This window comes from Thunnus thynnus, chromosome 2 (assembly GCF_963924715.1).
Source record: "Thunnus thynnus chromosome 2, fThuThy2.1, whole genome shotgun sequence".
In the NCBI taxonomy this organism is placed as follows: Eukaryota; Metazoa; Chordata; class Actinopteri; order Scombriformes; family Scombridae; genus Thunnus; species Thunnus thynnus.
The window spans coordinates 10,484,090-10,499,593 of NC_089518.1; the positions used below are offsets into that span (position 1 = coordinate 10,484,090).

The following is a 15,504-nucleotide window of genomic DNA, read 5'->3' on the forward strand; positions in this document are numbered from 1 at the left end:
AGAGCTAATTTGACATCAGAAGTAATAGGCACGGCAGTTTTAGCAACTAGAGAAATACGCCAAAGGTTCCTCTTGGTTAGGTGAGTCTTTCTAAGTACCTGATTTTCAGGCAGGATGACCAAAATTAGAAATTTCAGGTTTCACCAGGTGAAGTTTAAAAACTCTTTATTTTCAAGATTTTTTTTTTTTTTTTTTTTTTTTACAATAAAACCACATATCCGAGAGTACATTTACATTTTCTTCAGAGTATGAATCACAAACATTTTACAGTTTCCACTCCATGACAGCAGTTATAGTTCAAGTGTAAAAACATTTGATTTGTATATTAATATTTTCATGAACAAGTAAATGAAGTGCAAACTATTCTGCATTTTATTGTACTATTCAAAAAGAACAGGGGAGTTAATCAGCTGCAGGTACTTATTTTGAATGACTTGAATGCTGTAGAGAAAAGGGCATTAAATCAAATAATATCCCATGTACTGATAAATGTGGCACATCACATGACAACATCATTCATCTTCAGGCTGACAGGAGACATTCTGTGTGTCAAAGGGGATCCTGAGGTGATGGATGGAGATGTTCTCCTGACAGCAGGCTGGTTTGTCCCATCTTCACTCACTGCTACTCTTCATCCAAACAGCAACAGCAGCACGATACAGACCGAATTCACTGCAATCAATGGCACTGCAGGGCAAGTAGACACACAGTAGACGACATGATCAGCATCAGCCATTAGACTTGTGAACAGCCACAGTACAAGAAAGGGTCAGTTTACCTCGTGTATAGACTGATAAATGCACTTTGCCTTTGTGGTGTTGGATATTGTTGGCCAGCTACAGACCGGCCTCTGCCATGAATCCTGTATTTAAACTCTTTCTAACACTGTCATATTTGTATTCTTTCTTTTTATTATGTGTGTTAATGAATTGTATTGTGTAGTATGTGTCACTCATCGTTTAAGAGTGAGTGAATGAGTGTGTGTGTGTGGACACATACCTCTCATCACTGTCCTCACAGAGCGAATAAGGTTCATCAGCTGCTCTTTGATACCTGGTTCATCACCAAACCCTCCGACACTTTGGTCCACTCCCCAGCCAACTAATGATCAGATAATGTAAATAAAAGAAACATAGATTATGCTTAGAATGAGTAGTTTTCTTTAAATTAGAAAGACACTTTTGAAATCGTCATGCTCATTTAGATTATTATTTGAAGAAACTGCAACACGTTTTCTGTCTATTTGTTGTTTTATCAGTATTTTCATTCCAGTTTTGTACTTCAGTCTGTACTGTATCATTGTAGCGCCTCGGCTTTGCTAATAAAGTTTATTGAAGTAGGCTATTTAAACCAGTAGGCTATTAAACCAATATTCATCTGCTATATTAAAACGATATAGAAACTCTCTCTCAGCTGTCCATTGAAGGCAGGTATACCAACTTTAAGCTGCGTTACCTTTTACTGAACATTAAAATGTTTTTACATTTCCTCTGTTTGGTTGCTAGCTGGTTACCACTAGCTAATTTAATGACTAGTTGAAATGACACTTGACGGCGTATATTATTTTACAGCCACTTACTTTTACTTAGAAATCTTTCCTCGTGTAATACAGCCACCGCATTCACACACAGGATTGCAGCTTGAATGAGGGAGTACAAGGAAAAAGCCATGATGTCTCAACAAGCAGTTAGCTGTGAGTTAGCCGAAACTGTTTAGGTCTGACGTAGCCTACGGTGGTGGAGGAAGGACAAACTTCATGAATGCTAAGCATGTTGATTTTTCGCGGTCGTACAGATCAGATACACATTTACCAGGGTGCATTTATCTTGAGTATGCTTAAATAAAAGTATCACCACAATGCAAAATTAGTCAAAAATTAAGTCCTGAATTAAAAGTGTATAAAGTACAATAACCATTATTATGGAAAAAGCATTATCTGTAAAATGACTTAAAGATCCCCTCTTGTTTTCATGTGCTTGGAATAATAAATGGTATAATAAAGTCCTAAAAAAAATCCAGAATCTATGAATACACAAATGCTGTTAATTTCAAGTTTAACTGTTGGACACAAGATGTCGCCTACTTCACTGTTAAGTCCAGTGTTTGTGCACTGGAGGCCTCAAGTTTCCACATCACACTGGCCCTCAATTGGCTCCAAACTAGTCATGATGTCACAAATCATGCTCACAGATACACCCCTTAACTCAGATTTAAGGTGAGCACAGAGAAATTTTCCCCCTTCAGCAGATGAATGTGAAAACAGCCTTTTAATGTCAGCCTCTGCACACACATCGTCCTACACAGTGAAGCTCAAACATCCAACTCTAGGAACAAGAAGAAAAACACATTTTTGACTAGAGGGGGACTTTAAAGCAGCATAAGTAAAATGATGCAAAATGATCTCATCCATAGTATTTAATTGTATTGTTGGATTATAATTGATGCAATAATGTTGGAGGCGTTTTAAATGTAGCTGGTCATGGGGAAGCTAATTTGATTAGTTATATACTGTTGGTAGTTTAATTAGTAAGAATTGCAAACTAGGAACTACAGCTGTCACATAAAGTGGAGTAAAAAGTTTTTCCTGTAAAATGTAGTGAGGTGGATATAAAGTATCATACAATAAACATACTCAAATACCTCAAATTTGTGCTGTAGTAGAGTACTTCGGTAGATGTAGTTACTTCCCACCACTGCTTAGCTACCATCAGTACCTGTGCTACTCCACAAATTAAAACATCTGTTTACAAAAGAGTTATGGTGCAAGTTCAGATAAGTTACAACAAATATACAGAAGTTCTTGTGTTTATCTGAGCAAATACTGTGCAGACTGAATCCATACAGTTTCCCTTATTTAATACAGAATTTGCTGCCAGTCTTCAGCTGTGCAAAAATGATCCACATCATCTACAATCAACAAACACATCCCAGACAGAATCATGAGAATAAAAATCTTTATTAGTGTTTTATGAAGTCTGCATAATATGCCACACGCCTGAGAAGCTTATGGTCAGAAAAAAAAAAAAAAAAAAAGAACTGCTCTATCAATACCGCCCTCTACTGGTAAAACAACTGCGACATCTACTGTACTGACTGCTTTGCAAAAAGATTACTGTTAAATACACACATACTGTACTACTGTTATGTATATGTACGTCTGGTCCACGTCAGTTTTTGTAATGTATTTTTTCACATTCATATGTTGTAGGCCAAAGATAAAAACAATGTAACACTGGACCCTAACACATGGTTCATTTCCCCAAATCCAAACTTGACTAGGTGCACTTAAAGTACAATCACTAGTGCCAAAAGGTAAACACATTTACACCAAAAAGAAGGGAAATTCTGCCATTATTGTCATTATGTGGCTGTCACAGCATCAGCCACATAATGACAATAATGGCAGAGTTTAAGATAAAAAGTCTTGTTGTACATACTGTATTTTATAGACAGAACAAATACAATACACACATTAACACAGAATGTCCCAGTGTGCAGGCACATTTGCGCTTCTTTCCTCATGGAAGAACACTGGTCTCCTCCCATGTTTCTGTAACATTTGCAAAGCCAATTATATCTGGTTGACCTTAACCCGCTTGACTAAGCACCAAAAGGCTACAAGAGGTCATGTGGTTTATTCAAAAAAAGTGAAGAGATGAATGAACGGCCATTGCCAAGTTTTACATGCCTCTGGAATCATTAAAACCTTTACAAGAAAGTAGATTTGGGGTTTTAGGCAAATCAGTTATTTTGTGTACTTTAAATGCACCAGATTTCTTTGGAAAAACAATGAATAGAAACAGGCTACACATCATGTGGGGCAGTGATTTCTTTTTTTTACTTTTTTTTTTCTTTTTTTTTTTAAACCAAGACAAAGAGCTGCAATTGGAAATGAATTTCAACTAAACCTTTTGGGTAAAACGAAGGAATGATCCATGCCCTCCATGTCACTTTAGAAACAGCTGTGGTCTTGAAAATATTACTTTAATAAAAAGTGAACGACAGAAAATTTTAAGTATATTTATATATAAAAATACATGAGAATACAAAAAAGTAGCAAAACAATGGGGATATAGGCTAAAAACAGAATGAATTCATTGATACCTTCAATTTCTCCTGGTGAGACTTTTTAATGCTTCGCCTTGGAGAGCCCCAGGACTCCCAGTGTCGTGTCAAAGAGAGAAAAAAAGCTTTTGCTAACAGCTGATATTCTCTGGTCCCTGCCCAGTGCACCCTGCAAAAAGCCTGGCCAATGTCTCATTAGCTTCTGTACCAGGCTGTTCAGTGGGGATGCAAATCAACTAAACCCAGGACACTAAGAGTGCCATATAATGACAAAGAAATAAACTACAGCCTGACTGAGTTTGCAGTTTGTTTAGGGATTTACTTTTTTTAAACTAACATTCCTATTTGTCCGTTAAGAAGTATGTCTTACAACGACACACATCAAGAGTTATAAAAGGGCCGTTCTGGCAAACAGTGAAGTCAATTCAATCAAATTTCATAAACACATTGTGGCGTTTCCCTCAGAAGAGAACGGCCACCAAGGCCATCATTTCTTCACTAAGCCAACTCCCCCTGACAAAAAGATGGGGCCAAGTTTCCCAGAGAAAAGTAAACTTAGGTTCAGAACAATGGTTGGGGTGGGCTGGAACAAAAATCATTTTAGCATTCAAGCTCGTGTTACTCATACAAGCAATCTTCAATACTGAGAAACTATTCACAGATATTTTTGGTATTTCCCCTACTTCCTGGACTAAAAACCAATATACATTTTATTTGTACCACAAATAGATCTAATATTAAGGATTTGGGGAAAAGCAATTTAACAAGGTGCATGACATAGATGGGTAACAAAGTGCCAATTTTTTTTTTTTTACTGAAAAGTCTGTATGTGTGTGTTGTGAGTGCAACAGTGTAGGTGCATTTGTGTGAGTGTGTGTGTAAAGTTAAAAGAGGGATGTGGAACTGGGCCACAAATACTATGAAGAATGTTACAGAAAACTCATTCTGTGGGGTTTCCATTTTTTTCATGAAAGGACTTACAAGTTTAGAATTTAATGATCTTTGTAATGGGCTGCGTTTTTTGGGGGCGTTTCCTTAGCTGTTTAGGACATACTGGAGCAGCGTGCAGACGGGGAACCCATCTGGGTCAGAACCTTGTCCAGCCACTGCAGGGGACCGTTCAAATGCAGCTCGATCCAGCATGGAGTGCTTGTGACAGTCTGCCGCCTGTGAAACCAAAGACATACATTTTAATGTCTGAGCTGTGCTGACGCAGCCTTTTCACTCCTAACCACATGTGACTTGAGATATTTAATGCTGTGTTTTAGTATGAACAGTATGTATTACTGTTTCCAAGAAGAGGATGTTGTGGTTAATAGGTCTCCACTTGAAATGTATTGTGAAGGAAATGTGTGTGAAAACAAGTCTGACTCCCCTTCCCAAATGACAAGAAACATTCCTGGGTTGGATTTAACTATCTGAGTCAAGTGTGATGATGTCCTACATTGTCATTAATGACATAAGCTTCATGCTCCAAATGATAAAATAAATAAAACAAGTAAAAACTTAACAATGCAGCTACTGAGGAAGCATTGACCTAATTCATTCATTAAAATTTCATTTCTCAATATATCCTTTCTTTAGTGGTAATAAAGCCATTATATGACCAGTAAGTCCAGTCAAAAATCTTTAACTAAAAAATTTCACATTAAACAATTATTTGGTGTATATTTGGTTAAAAATAGTCATAACTACAATGAAATTTTCCACGTTTGAAAATCTTTTTTTTCATTTCAAAGTGCTACATATCCATTCATTTTTAAACAAGGCCAGTTTTGGTGGCAGTGCTCACCTGTACTCGGCTCCCCAGCCTTTGACAAAGCTCATGCGGATGGTGCACATCCTTGTGAGCTGGTAGACGGCCTCGAAGCCCTGGTTCACTGACTGAGCAAGCAGGGCTGCAAATTCCTGGTTGTTGAAGATTTTTAGATTACAACCTGAGGGGACAAAGACGTACGCCGGGCAGCAGTTAATGTGGGTTGTCCCAGTGGCTCATAGGGACCAAAAACAGAAAAAAATCTTTGGGCCGTAACACACCAAGGTGGCATTTGGCCTTTGTGTGCCAGTGACCAACTTTTGTCCACTGATTTTGTGGCATATTCATCATTATTGCATCTAGTCTTAATTGGTTTGAACTGATCACAAAGACGCCAACTACAAGCTTTCCTGAGATATCTTTCAAGCATAATGGATGTAGATAATTGATACTGAAGCTACATTTTTGAGGTGTTTCAGGGTACATCTGCTGAGTGTGCACAGCCTTGTTCAGCACTGTTTTGATTTACCTGGAAACAGCTACTAATAGTTCTTAAGGTCAACAGACAATTTTTTAAAAAATCCAGCTAATTTCACTGATTGCTACACATGTGACAACTTCAGCTCTTTACCTGGAGGAATTTTACACACTGTTGCTGGATGCCAGCCATACCGCTGATTGCAGTTTGGACTCTGGACAAAGATGGCGCTATCACTTAGGCACTCAGCAAATACTTCCCCTCCAATGTAGTAGAGTCTAACTCCTCTTCCTGTAAACACAGAGACATACACACATCAGAATCCATTTGCTCATCAAGTACAATAAACCTTTGTCTTAAAACAAGATTTGAGAGTATGCATGTCTATACTGGGGAAATTGTTTTGAAAGCTAATGCAAACTGGAGGAGGCTAACAGGTGGGTTACTGACAATTTATTACTGTGAAGCTACATGAAGCTGTGCCATACCTATGTGCCTCCGGGTCATCTCCACAGTGGCATTCCTGTTGACATTAGACAGCAGGCCCAGGCAGAAACGTTCAGAGTTTGATGGGTCTGTGAATCCGTCCACTGTCAGTGAGGGCTGAGAGGCATGGAACGTCTCCCCCACACGTTGGTTGAGCTCGTAGTAGGCTATTGAGCACCAAAAGGCCGGCTCTGAGTAAGTCACCGGCTGCAGGTCTACAGTAGAGGAAAGGCCAGTGAGATTCACCTCAAATACCCTCAATTTGATAAAACACTGTTTACATTCTGATAAAAAGATCTTACTAGGTGACAGACTATGATGTACTAATTGTCGTTTGCTCTGTCTGGCATCAGTGTTTATATCGTTTCAGTTGGGAAAGATTTGCATCTTACCCATGCTGTGATTGACAGGAGACAGAGTGCTGGGGGAAAGCTCTGCTGGAGAACCTGGCAAAGCAAACAGGAAGTCAACAATCTGACTGAGTGCACAAGAGGTCATAACATAGGTAAAAGGTGGATCAGATCAAAGATTCATGATGAAGCTGGTGACTGACTTGCAATGGAATGCTAAAATGCTACTGTAAACAGACTTGTTTACATCAGGATGATTACCAAAGATGCTGTTTCCATGACACTAGCCTTGTCTCCACTTCCCAAATATTTGTTTGTTGAGATTATACAGTTTCAGTATATCTTAATTGATTGCATAATGAATTAAATAAATGATGCACAGACAATATTCAGCATGTTGCTGCTGTTATCGTTACTCTTTACGGCACATCAAAAATGCAAACACACTTGGATCTACAAGCTGCTATGTTGTGATCCAAAGGATGTGCCATGCTTTAAAAGTATAACTTTTACTCAAATGTATTTTACAGTCAAAAACTCAAGATGCCACCAGCTTTGAATGGAATAATAGGTAGCATTGCAACGCTCTCAAACTATTTGGTATTGTCATGAATCTTTGATATAAGATTGGCTTTTAATAACTGTGTTGCCTAATATTAATTTAACTATTTGGTGGGGAAAAAAACCAACAGATCTATTCCATGTAAACAAACATTTTGACCTGGCTGGAGTGGAGAGGCAGACAGACGAGGGATGTAGGAGGGGGTGCTAGTCTAGTGTACCTGTGTCCATACTTTGATTCATCTGTTGATCGCTGGCCTCCCCATCCTCACTGATGTAGCCTGGCGGAGGTGTTTCTGTTCAAATGATACAGGGAGAAAAAAAAAAAAAAAAGATTTGGTGTTATCATAATTTAATACAGCTGTTCAACCGACTGAACACAGATAAACATACTTTTACTAATATCACCATTTCTCTCCTGAAGTGATGTAAATAGTAGAAGCAGACGAAATTCACAGCTTTTACTTGTATTTCAAAAATAATGCACCTCATACTAACCCCAGAATAAAGAGAATCACTTTACATAAACAAACTAGAGATACTAAATAATATAGTGCATACTTCACTTTCAGACTTCTTTCAGCACATCTTGTAACCAGCAGTGCATTGTCAAATATAATCACTCACATCCAGTGCAAAGATAAACTAACCTGGTATATAGTTGTTTGGAGGTTCAATTCCTGCAGGAAAGTTTGTGTTCTCAGGTATGGAATGAGTGTAGTCATCCAGAGGTGGCAGCTCTGTCAGGATTTCTGAGTGTCTTGGCACAAGAACAGGAGGCAGCACTACATTGTTGGGTAAAAGAGTCAAAAGATCAGTGGAGATGAATTAGACTCATATCAGCTGTATACTTTTCCAAAATGATTGTCAATTATTTTAGTTAACAAGTTCTTTGAAAGAAATTTTACTTTTTTTACATTCGCAACAGCAAAGATGGAATACTCGAACTTCCCATTGAAACATAAACTGAAATCTTAAACTAATTGATGGCTTTTTAAGGCAGGATGAAGCAGGTTCTATTGCAGAAACTGAAACTCTCATGAGAAAAGTTCGATATTTTGAAAAATATGCTTCTTCACTTTGTTGCTGAGAGTTAGATGAGAAGATTGACACACTCTCATGTCTGTACAATAAACATGAAGTTACAACCAGCAGCCAGTTGGCTAAGCAGAAAGACTGTAAACAGCTAGCCTGGCTCTGTCCACAGGTAACAAAATCCACCTAACAGCACCTCTACAGTTCACTAATTAACATGTTTTATCTCCTTTGTTTAATCTCTTCAAAAACTGGGGTGTTTTCTGGAATTTTGTTACCCATTTTGCCAGTCTTTATGCTACACTTAACGAACCAGCTGCTGTCTGTAGCTTCAATATAAGTGTACAGACATGACCTTGTATTGATTGCATTTCCCAAAGTGTCGAACTATTCTTTCAGTTGACAAAAAGGAGGAAGTCTCAAAATAAAAAAAAGAAAAAAAAGTGTGCAACAGAGACTTGCCCATTTTTCAGATAATGGGCCAAAACTGTCTCAGTTTGCATCACACTAATGCTGTGGTCACTGTTAAGTTAAAGAAAATGCTACAAAGTCAAATAACAAATATATTTAAAATATTACTGCTCAGCATTCAGTTAAACTTTACTGATCTCAGTGGATGCCAACAGATTTAAGAGGAAACAATCATGCAGAAAACATTGAAATATGAGGACATGTCTATGTTTGAAGTGATAAACATCCACAGGACAGAATCATCTCACCTGGGGTCTCCACCCTCTGGTAGTGGTAGGGGTTGATGCAGACCTCATCCTTCTTGAGGTGGAAGGCATACTCACAGGCCTCGATGGCGCGCAGCTCGTGGTGGCTGTGAAGGTCCGGCCATCGCCACAAACGGCAGTAGATAACATGGGGAAGCCCCTTCCTGTGGGAGACCTGCAGGCGGCCATCCAGGGATCTGATTGGACAGCAAACAGGAGATGGAGGTGAGACAGGTAGGAGATACACAGGGGAGGGAGATGACATAATATGGCCAGGTAAGGGAGGGAAATGGAAATGGATTGGATTGAGTGGCGAGAACGAAACAAAGATGTTCTCAATGTCCGTCACCTCAAACATTGTAATGACAACTCTCCCACATCAAAGTTGTATGCAACACCATACAATAGTTGAGGATAGTCACCTGGTTTGGTCAGGGTAGCTGTATAGGCCTGATGTATCCCACTGTTCTATCGTATTTGGTGTACTCAGTCCCCATATTTCAGAGCAATTGCTGTGCACAGAGAAAACAACAAAACAAAAACAAAAAACAAATGATAAACATGGGACATGGCTCATTGAGAATTATCAGTATGGGTAATGTGAACATTAAAAGGCCTCTTTTATTGGAGTCTTGTGGCAAAATAAAGACATCAAATTAGGGATGCAAATTTTAAGCAGTTTCTTTAATTGACAGTCAGCCGTGTTACCAATCGATTATCGGTTAATCATTAACAATTTCTGAAATACGCTGGACGCTTTTCCATTATAAAACCATATTAAACACTAACTAGACCTATGTTCCACACAAAATCATGAGGCTACATTAGTAATTAGTTCAAATAACAGATGAAAACCAAGTTACTTGAATGATAAATTAAATAACAAAATAATGACTTTAAGGTATAATGTTGAAGATTTTCATTTAAATAAATGTCTGTTAAGTCACTATCCATTGCTGAATGAGATGACACAATGGTGACTGAGCCTATGATCTGCTGATGAACGCTCCTGTATTTTTAGTATTATGATCATTACGAACCGGGTGTCGATGGTGACTTTCCTGCCATGCATTCAAATCACAAGCGGCGCAGATAGTGACGCGTTTTCCATCACTCAGTGGTTGATCCACCAGAGAGGGTAGGCAGACCTAACACAACAGACTCGCTTTTTGATTTGCTTGCGCTAGCGTGACATCAAACAGCGATAGGGGGCGGAGCTGTAGCGAGGTTACATCGCCGTCTATGTCTCTCTCCTCTGCTCGCCTCTGTCTATCTCTGTGTCGTGGATGTATAAATAGCTGCAGGTCTGAGCTTTGGCTGAGGGGTCAGTGCAGTCGTCTGTGGTCTGGGAGACTGGGGTTAGAGACTTGGTGTGGGAAACCTACTTTGCAAAATAGTTTATTGAAGAACTCTTATTTTAACACTTTAATATCCTAAAATTAAAAGTGTAATAAATACAAAAAACAGATTGTTATGCCTATTTGTGCTTATTCAAATACAAATAACTTTGCTGCCTCAACAAATACAGATACAAATACAAATACCAGGCTCTCTGCACATCCCTGACAGCGACACTGTTTGGATCTCTGGGAGTGAGGTCAAGTGAGGTCTAAAAACACACCTACAATTAAAGCTGGATGCCATATGGTGCCGCCAGAGTAAACAAAACTAAGATCTTCGAGATTGCCACTTTAATTTAAAATAATGGAGCTGCCACTCTGGTCTGTTGCTGTCTATTCAACAACTGGCCAGAAAAACACAGCAAATGGTTGCACAAGTTCCAGCTTCATTAGAGAACATAATTAGATCAGACTAGATGTGTTTACATTTAATCAACATTGCTGCAACCTTCAATAGTAAATACCCCCTTAGGTTATCGTATAAATGTAAAAACAAGTTACCCCAAGACAGACTTCAGTCTGACTGGTTTAATATAAAATAATCTGCATACCTGATCTACATGATGGAGTGATGTGTGTTCACTGCAGCTAACATTAGTCCAGCTGCTAGTAACAGCATAGACGCACAAATACTGTCACTCTAACTTTATCAGTCCATTTATTGCCACCACTAAAATGCATTTATACTCAGACCAGGGGAATGTCACTCATATAGTTGATTACTTTTGTGTTGATTTTATTGGAAAAGTGTAATTAGAGTCCTGCTTATCCTGGATGTTAGCATCGTAGCGCTGCTTACTGTTGTCTGACACTCAGCTCTCAGCCTGCATTAGTCGAGCAGCTGCTTCTGTTCAAGATGCTAGTTTAGCGTTAGCATGAGCCTCAGATAGCTCAACTGGACATCCACCAGCCAACAACTCTGTGAAATTTTCAGAACTTTATGCTTCAAAGTTCATCAACACGACACAGTGAGCAGAGCGAGGCACGCTGCAACTTTTTTCTTCCTTGAATGGCAGGGAGGTGCATTTGTTTTACAATTAGTGTGGCCCTTACAGCCAGTCATCAAACACACCTGTAACTCCAACTAATTAAAGCGTAAGAAGCTCCACCTAGTGGCGCAACCGTGTACAACAGCAAATCTACACATTTTGACTGTCATACCGCATGTCCCCCATCTTCTGCATTATTGGTTGTTATATTTTTAATTGGTTAAATTATTAATGGCAATTAATCGATAATCGAGTAATCATTGACATCCCTACATCAAATTCATTTTCAGTGTGGAAATGAAAGATGACAACTTCAAATAAGAGAAGCCTTTCTTGACAGAATTAAGGAAAGAAACATAACATGAAATCTGCTAACACACAATGAGACTGCTGGTGAGACAAAGAGCATTCTTCGACAGTGTGGCATTGTATCAAACACTGGAAAAAAAACTTTCTCACTACAGTCATTTATGTCAGAAGTTATCTGGAGACATTCAAACAAACACTGAAGACACACAATGGCACAACAGAGGGGAAAAACAGGGGACCTTGGGGAAAAAAATCTTTTTCAGACATTCTCAAAACATTCACAAGAAAATGGCCAAAAAAATAAGACATCAAAACATGGAATGAGAAAGAATGAGAGTCTTGCTTCTGAATAACAGGACAATAACACAATTCTACATGTTAAATACTACAAAAACACAACAACATGTACTAGATTTAATTACTTTAGTGGGATCTCAACTACCAAAATTGCAATACTCTGCTTCATGATAGGACAGGAAACCAACTTTTGTCCACCAGCCATAGTAGCACCTAGAGCCTAAAATCCATGGCTATTTTCACTATTTTCAGGAAACAAGGTGTTAAGAGTAGAATCAACCCAGATGATGAATGGGCAATAGCCGAAGTGGCGAGCAGGTTAGACAAGCTCCCCATTCACAATCAAAATGTAATAACATATGTATGGCTGGTGGCAATGCCCCAATCTGGCATTATTTTGTGTTTGTAACTCACTCTTTCTCATGTAGATATCCTCTACAAGAAATAAAGTCATTCACATCAAGCCAGCCACTGTATCTCTACAAACATAACAGGGCAGCCTAGAACAATTCTCAGGCGATAACAACCAACTCGCTATCTGTAGACACACAAACATCTTACGTGGTGCTTGGCGGCACATCAGTGAGGAATGAATCTGTTAACACAGTGTTCCCACTGAACATGAGTCTGGCCATCAAGGCTGGCTGGCTGATAAAGAGAACATCTTCTCCCATGAAAGTAATAGTAACCACCCAACTGTTAGTACAGTTGTAAACAAATAGTGATTTTCTTCATTTTGTACTCAATTTGAATGGCTTGATTTTATGCTTTAATATTTTTCATCCCCTACACACGCCATTTCACATTTTGCCAATTATGGCCAGAAATTATAAAAACTGAATTAAGAGAAGTTCAAGATCAGCATCTACTAAGCAACGAAGGTTTCATGGTTTTATGTTAGGCAGTGAACTAAACACACAGAAAGAAGTGCAAACAGCAGCAAGCTTTTCTTTGACCCATGGTTAAACACAAATTAAGTATTAGACGGTATACCTGGGGATGGTGACACACTTGGTGTTGCAGTTCTGTGTGGTAATAGCTTTCTCCAGCTCATCTAGCTGGCCTGTCTTCTTCAGCTTCTTCACTAAGCTCTTCACAGCCTTCTCGCACCATTTCTCCTCTTGCCCGTTCTGCTCTCCACCACCCGCACCACCTGGTCCGCTGGTTGACTTCTTCCAGCCCAGCAGCCTCTTCACCACAGGCGGGGTGAACGGCAAGATGGAGGACATCTTGGTTGGTCAAGCCGGGAGTCTCCAGAGGACTCAACACAAGCTCTCTCTCTCTCTCTCTCTCCCTCCCTCTCTCTTTCTCTCTCTCTCTCTCTCTCTCTCTCACACACACACACACACAGGCAGAGGGGACCAGGAGGCTACAGTTTGGGCCCTTGCTCTGATGGGGGCCCCTCTACTGACCAATGAGTCACAGGGTGGACGCCAGTGCTAGCAGGATATATTCAAAAGAGATGGAGACCTTAGGAGAAAGTCACACACAAAGTATTTCATTACAAACAAACATATAGTGGAGAATAACAGTATCTAAAAGCATCATCAATACAATAAAAAAGGCAGGTGTTGAAAATGAATAAAATAATAAGATTGCTTTGTCAGTAGCACTGGTAACGTTACATACAGTAAGTGCCTCTTGTATGAAGTTAAGCATTAGGTGAGTTGACCAAGCAGAAATGTCCACTTGTCACAAACACTGTTAGCAGGCTTGCAAAAACTTCTAAAGTTAACAGACGGGGTGTGCCTCATACTGTCGACTCCCACACACGCAATCACGACAAGCTATGGATGAATATATCATCAATAACACGGGCATTGTGAGCGCTACCAAACGGATTTGAACAAGGGGAGTTATTTTGTGACAGGCCTGCTACCTGGTGGGGGGCCCTCAAATCACAACAGTCAGTTCACCAACGTTAGCAATGAGAGTGAAACAACAAAAGACTGAAATAGTCTCAACTAAAACCGAAAAGCAATAAACTATAGTTAACGTAACTAAGCAGATATGAAGAGATTCGTGTCTCTCATCTGGCTAGGTGAGCTAACGTTAGCATAACTACGCTAGCTGGCAGCTTGTTATCAGAAATCCTTTTGTTGTGATCCGTGAAAAAAAGCTCCTGTGCAACAGTCCAGCCGCGCTACTTTGCTACCAAACGGCAGCTTGTCAAATAGATAAATACAAGCTGCGAACCCTCACGTAACATAAAACGCCGCTATAGGTATTTAAGCAGGATCATAACGTTTTATTTCAACGTAACATTGGCCATTAAATGAATGTGACTTTTACTAATATAGAGACTACGGCACCAAAATGAGTTAGCATCTGGGACGAACTCTTCCAAACTGAGCTAACGGAGCTACATCTCTCACACTAAACAACATGCTTCAAAGTCGACAAAACAGCTCAAAGCAGTGCAATACTTACCCCAGTTTTTCACTCCAAAGCTCCGCTTTTTTAGGAAAAGCCTTGTAAACGCCCTGTTGGCATAAAAATGCCTGAACTATGTTGTACTGCTGCTGATTTTTGACCAGGCTTGTAGGCTCTTCTCAAGTTGCTACTAGTGCTAGTTACTGGAGGCTAGTTAGCCAGGGTAGGTAGACCGGAACAACATAACAAACATGATTGTTACGTAGGAGCGCTTTATCCCTCCTATCCAAAAAAACGATTGGAGGATTATAAAAAGACGTACTCTGAATACTGGCTGGTGTCCTTGACAATCCTTATTGTTTATTTGAAAGCATGAGTTTATAATCATTTGGTTTGGAAGCAAAAGCAGTTTTCATTTTTGACAGGACATTAAGTTTTCATTTACAGTTTCTGAATTTCCGACAACAAAACAAAGCAAAAAATGAATGTCAATAGCTATTTATTATTTGAGGTAGTCCAGTATGAGTTTTAATGTTTTTACTTCCATTTATGTATGACATATCAACAACTAAATGTTCAACATAATATATAATTGTCACATAATAATATATGCCAAGAGGACATAGCTCCTCCCCTCACTCAGGTGTTCCAATTAGGTTGTATTGAGCTCACCTGGTGCCATTATAAAA

General features: G+C 39.2%; 2 protein-coding genes across 2 annotated transcripts; both read right to left on the reverse strand.

Annotated features, from left to right (window-relative positions):
* Window positions 1-148: 148 nt before the first annotated feature.
* Window positions 149-1,743, reverse strand: LOC137192104 (immediate early response 3-interacting protein 1). Its single transcript, XM_067602628.1, has 3 exons — window positions 1,580-1,743; window positions 1,000-1,101; window positions 149-687 (listed from the first exon to the last, which is right to left on the reverse strand). The coding sequence occupies exons 1-3, from the start codon at window positions 1,668-1,670 to the stop codon at window positions 632-634; spliced, it is 249 nt and encodes an 82-aa protein (XP_067458729.1). The 5' UTR covers window positions 1,671-1,743; the 3' UTR covers window positions 149-631.
* A 1,194-nt stretch (window positions 1,744-2,937) lies between these two features.
* On the reverse strand, window positions 2,938-15,056 carry LOC137192092 (mothers against decapentaplegic homolog 2). The gene is made up of 11 exons (XM_067602620.1): window positions 14,873-15,056; window positions 13,436-13,912; window positions 9,870-9,959; window positions 9,451-9,644; window positions 8,347-8,481; window positions 7,918-7,992; window positions 7,178-7,231; window positions 6,788-7,000; window positions 6,453-6,590; window positions 5,858-6,002; window positions 2,938-5,232 (listed from the first exon to the last, which is right to left on the reverse strand). The coding sequence occupies exons 2-11, from the start codon at window positions 13,669-13,671 to the stop codon at window positions 5,109-5,111; spliced, it is 1,404 nt and encodes a 467-aa protein (XP_067458721.1). The 5' UTR covers window positions 13,672-13,912; window positions 14,873-15,056; the 3' UTR covers window positions 2,938-5,108.
* Window positions 15,057-15,504: the final 448 nt, after the last annotated feature.

What these genes read in the sequence shown, in the direction of transcription:
- LOC137192104 (XM_067602628.1), bottom strand. Translation starts at nt 1,670, where the DNA reads ATGGCTTTTTCCTTGTACTCCCTCATTCAAGCTGCAATCCTGTGTGTG. An exon ending in GGAAAGATTTCTAAGTAAAA is followed by an intron (nt 1,102 to 1,579) that starts GTAAGTGGCTGT and finishes TCTGATCATTAG; the next exon opens with TTGGCTGGGGAGTGGACCAA. An exon ending in TGTGAGGACAGTGATGAGAG is followed by an intron (nt 688 to 999) that starts GTATGTGTCCAC and finishes CTTGCCCTGCAG; the next exon opens with TGCCATTGATTGCAGTGAAT.
- LOC137192092 (XM_067602620.1), bottom strand. Translation starts at nt 13,671, where the DNA reads ATGTCCTCCATCTTGCCGTTCACCCCGCCTGTGGTGAAGAGGCTGCTG. An exon ending in AAGTGTGTCACCATCCCCAG is followed by an intron (nt 9,960 to 13,435) that starts GTATACCGTCTA and finishes CTCTGTGCACAG; the next exon opens with CAATTGCTCTGAAATATGGG. An exon ending in CCAGAGGGTGGAGACCCCAG is followed by an intron (nt 8,482 to 9,450) that starts GTGAGATGATTC and finishes CCAACAATGTAG; the next exon opens with TGCTGCCTCCTGTTCTTGTG.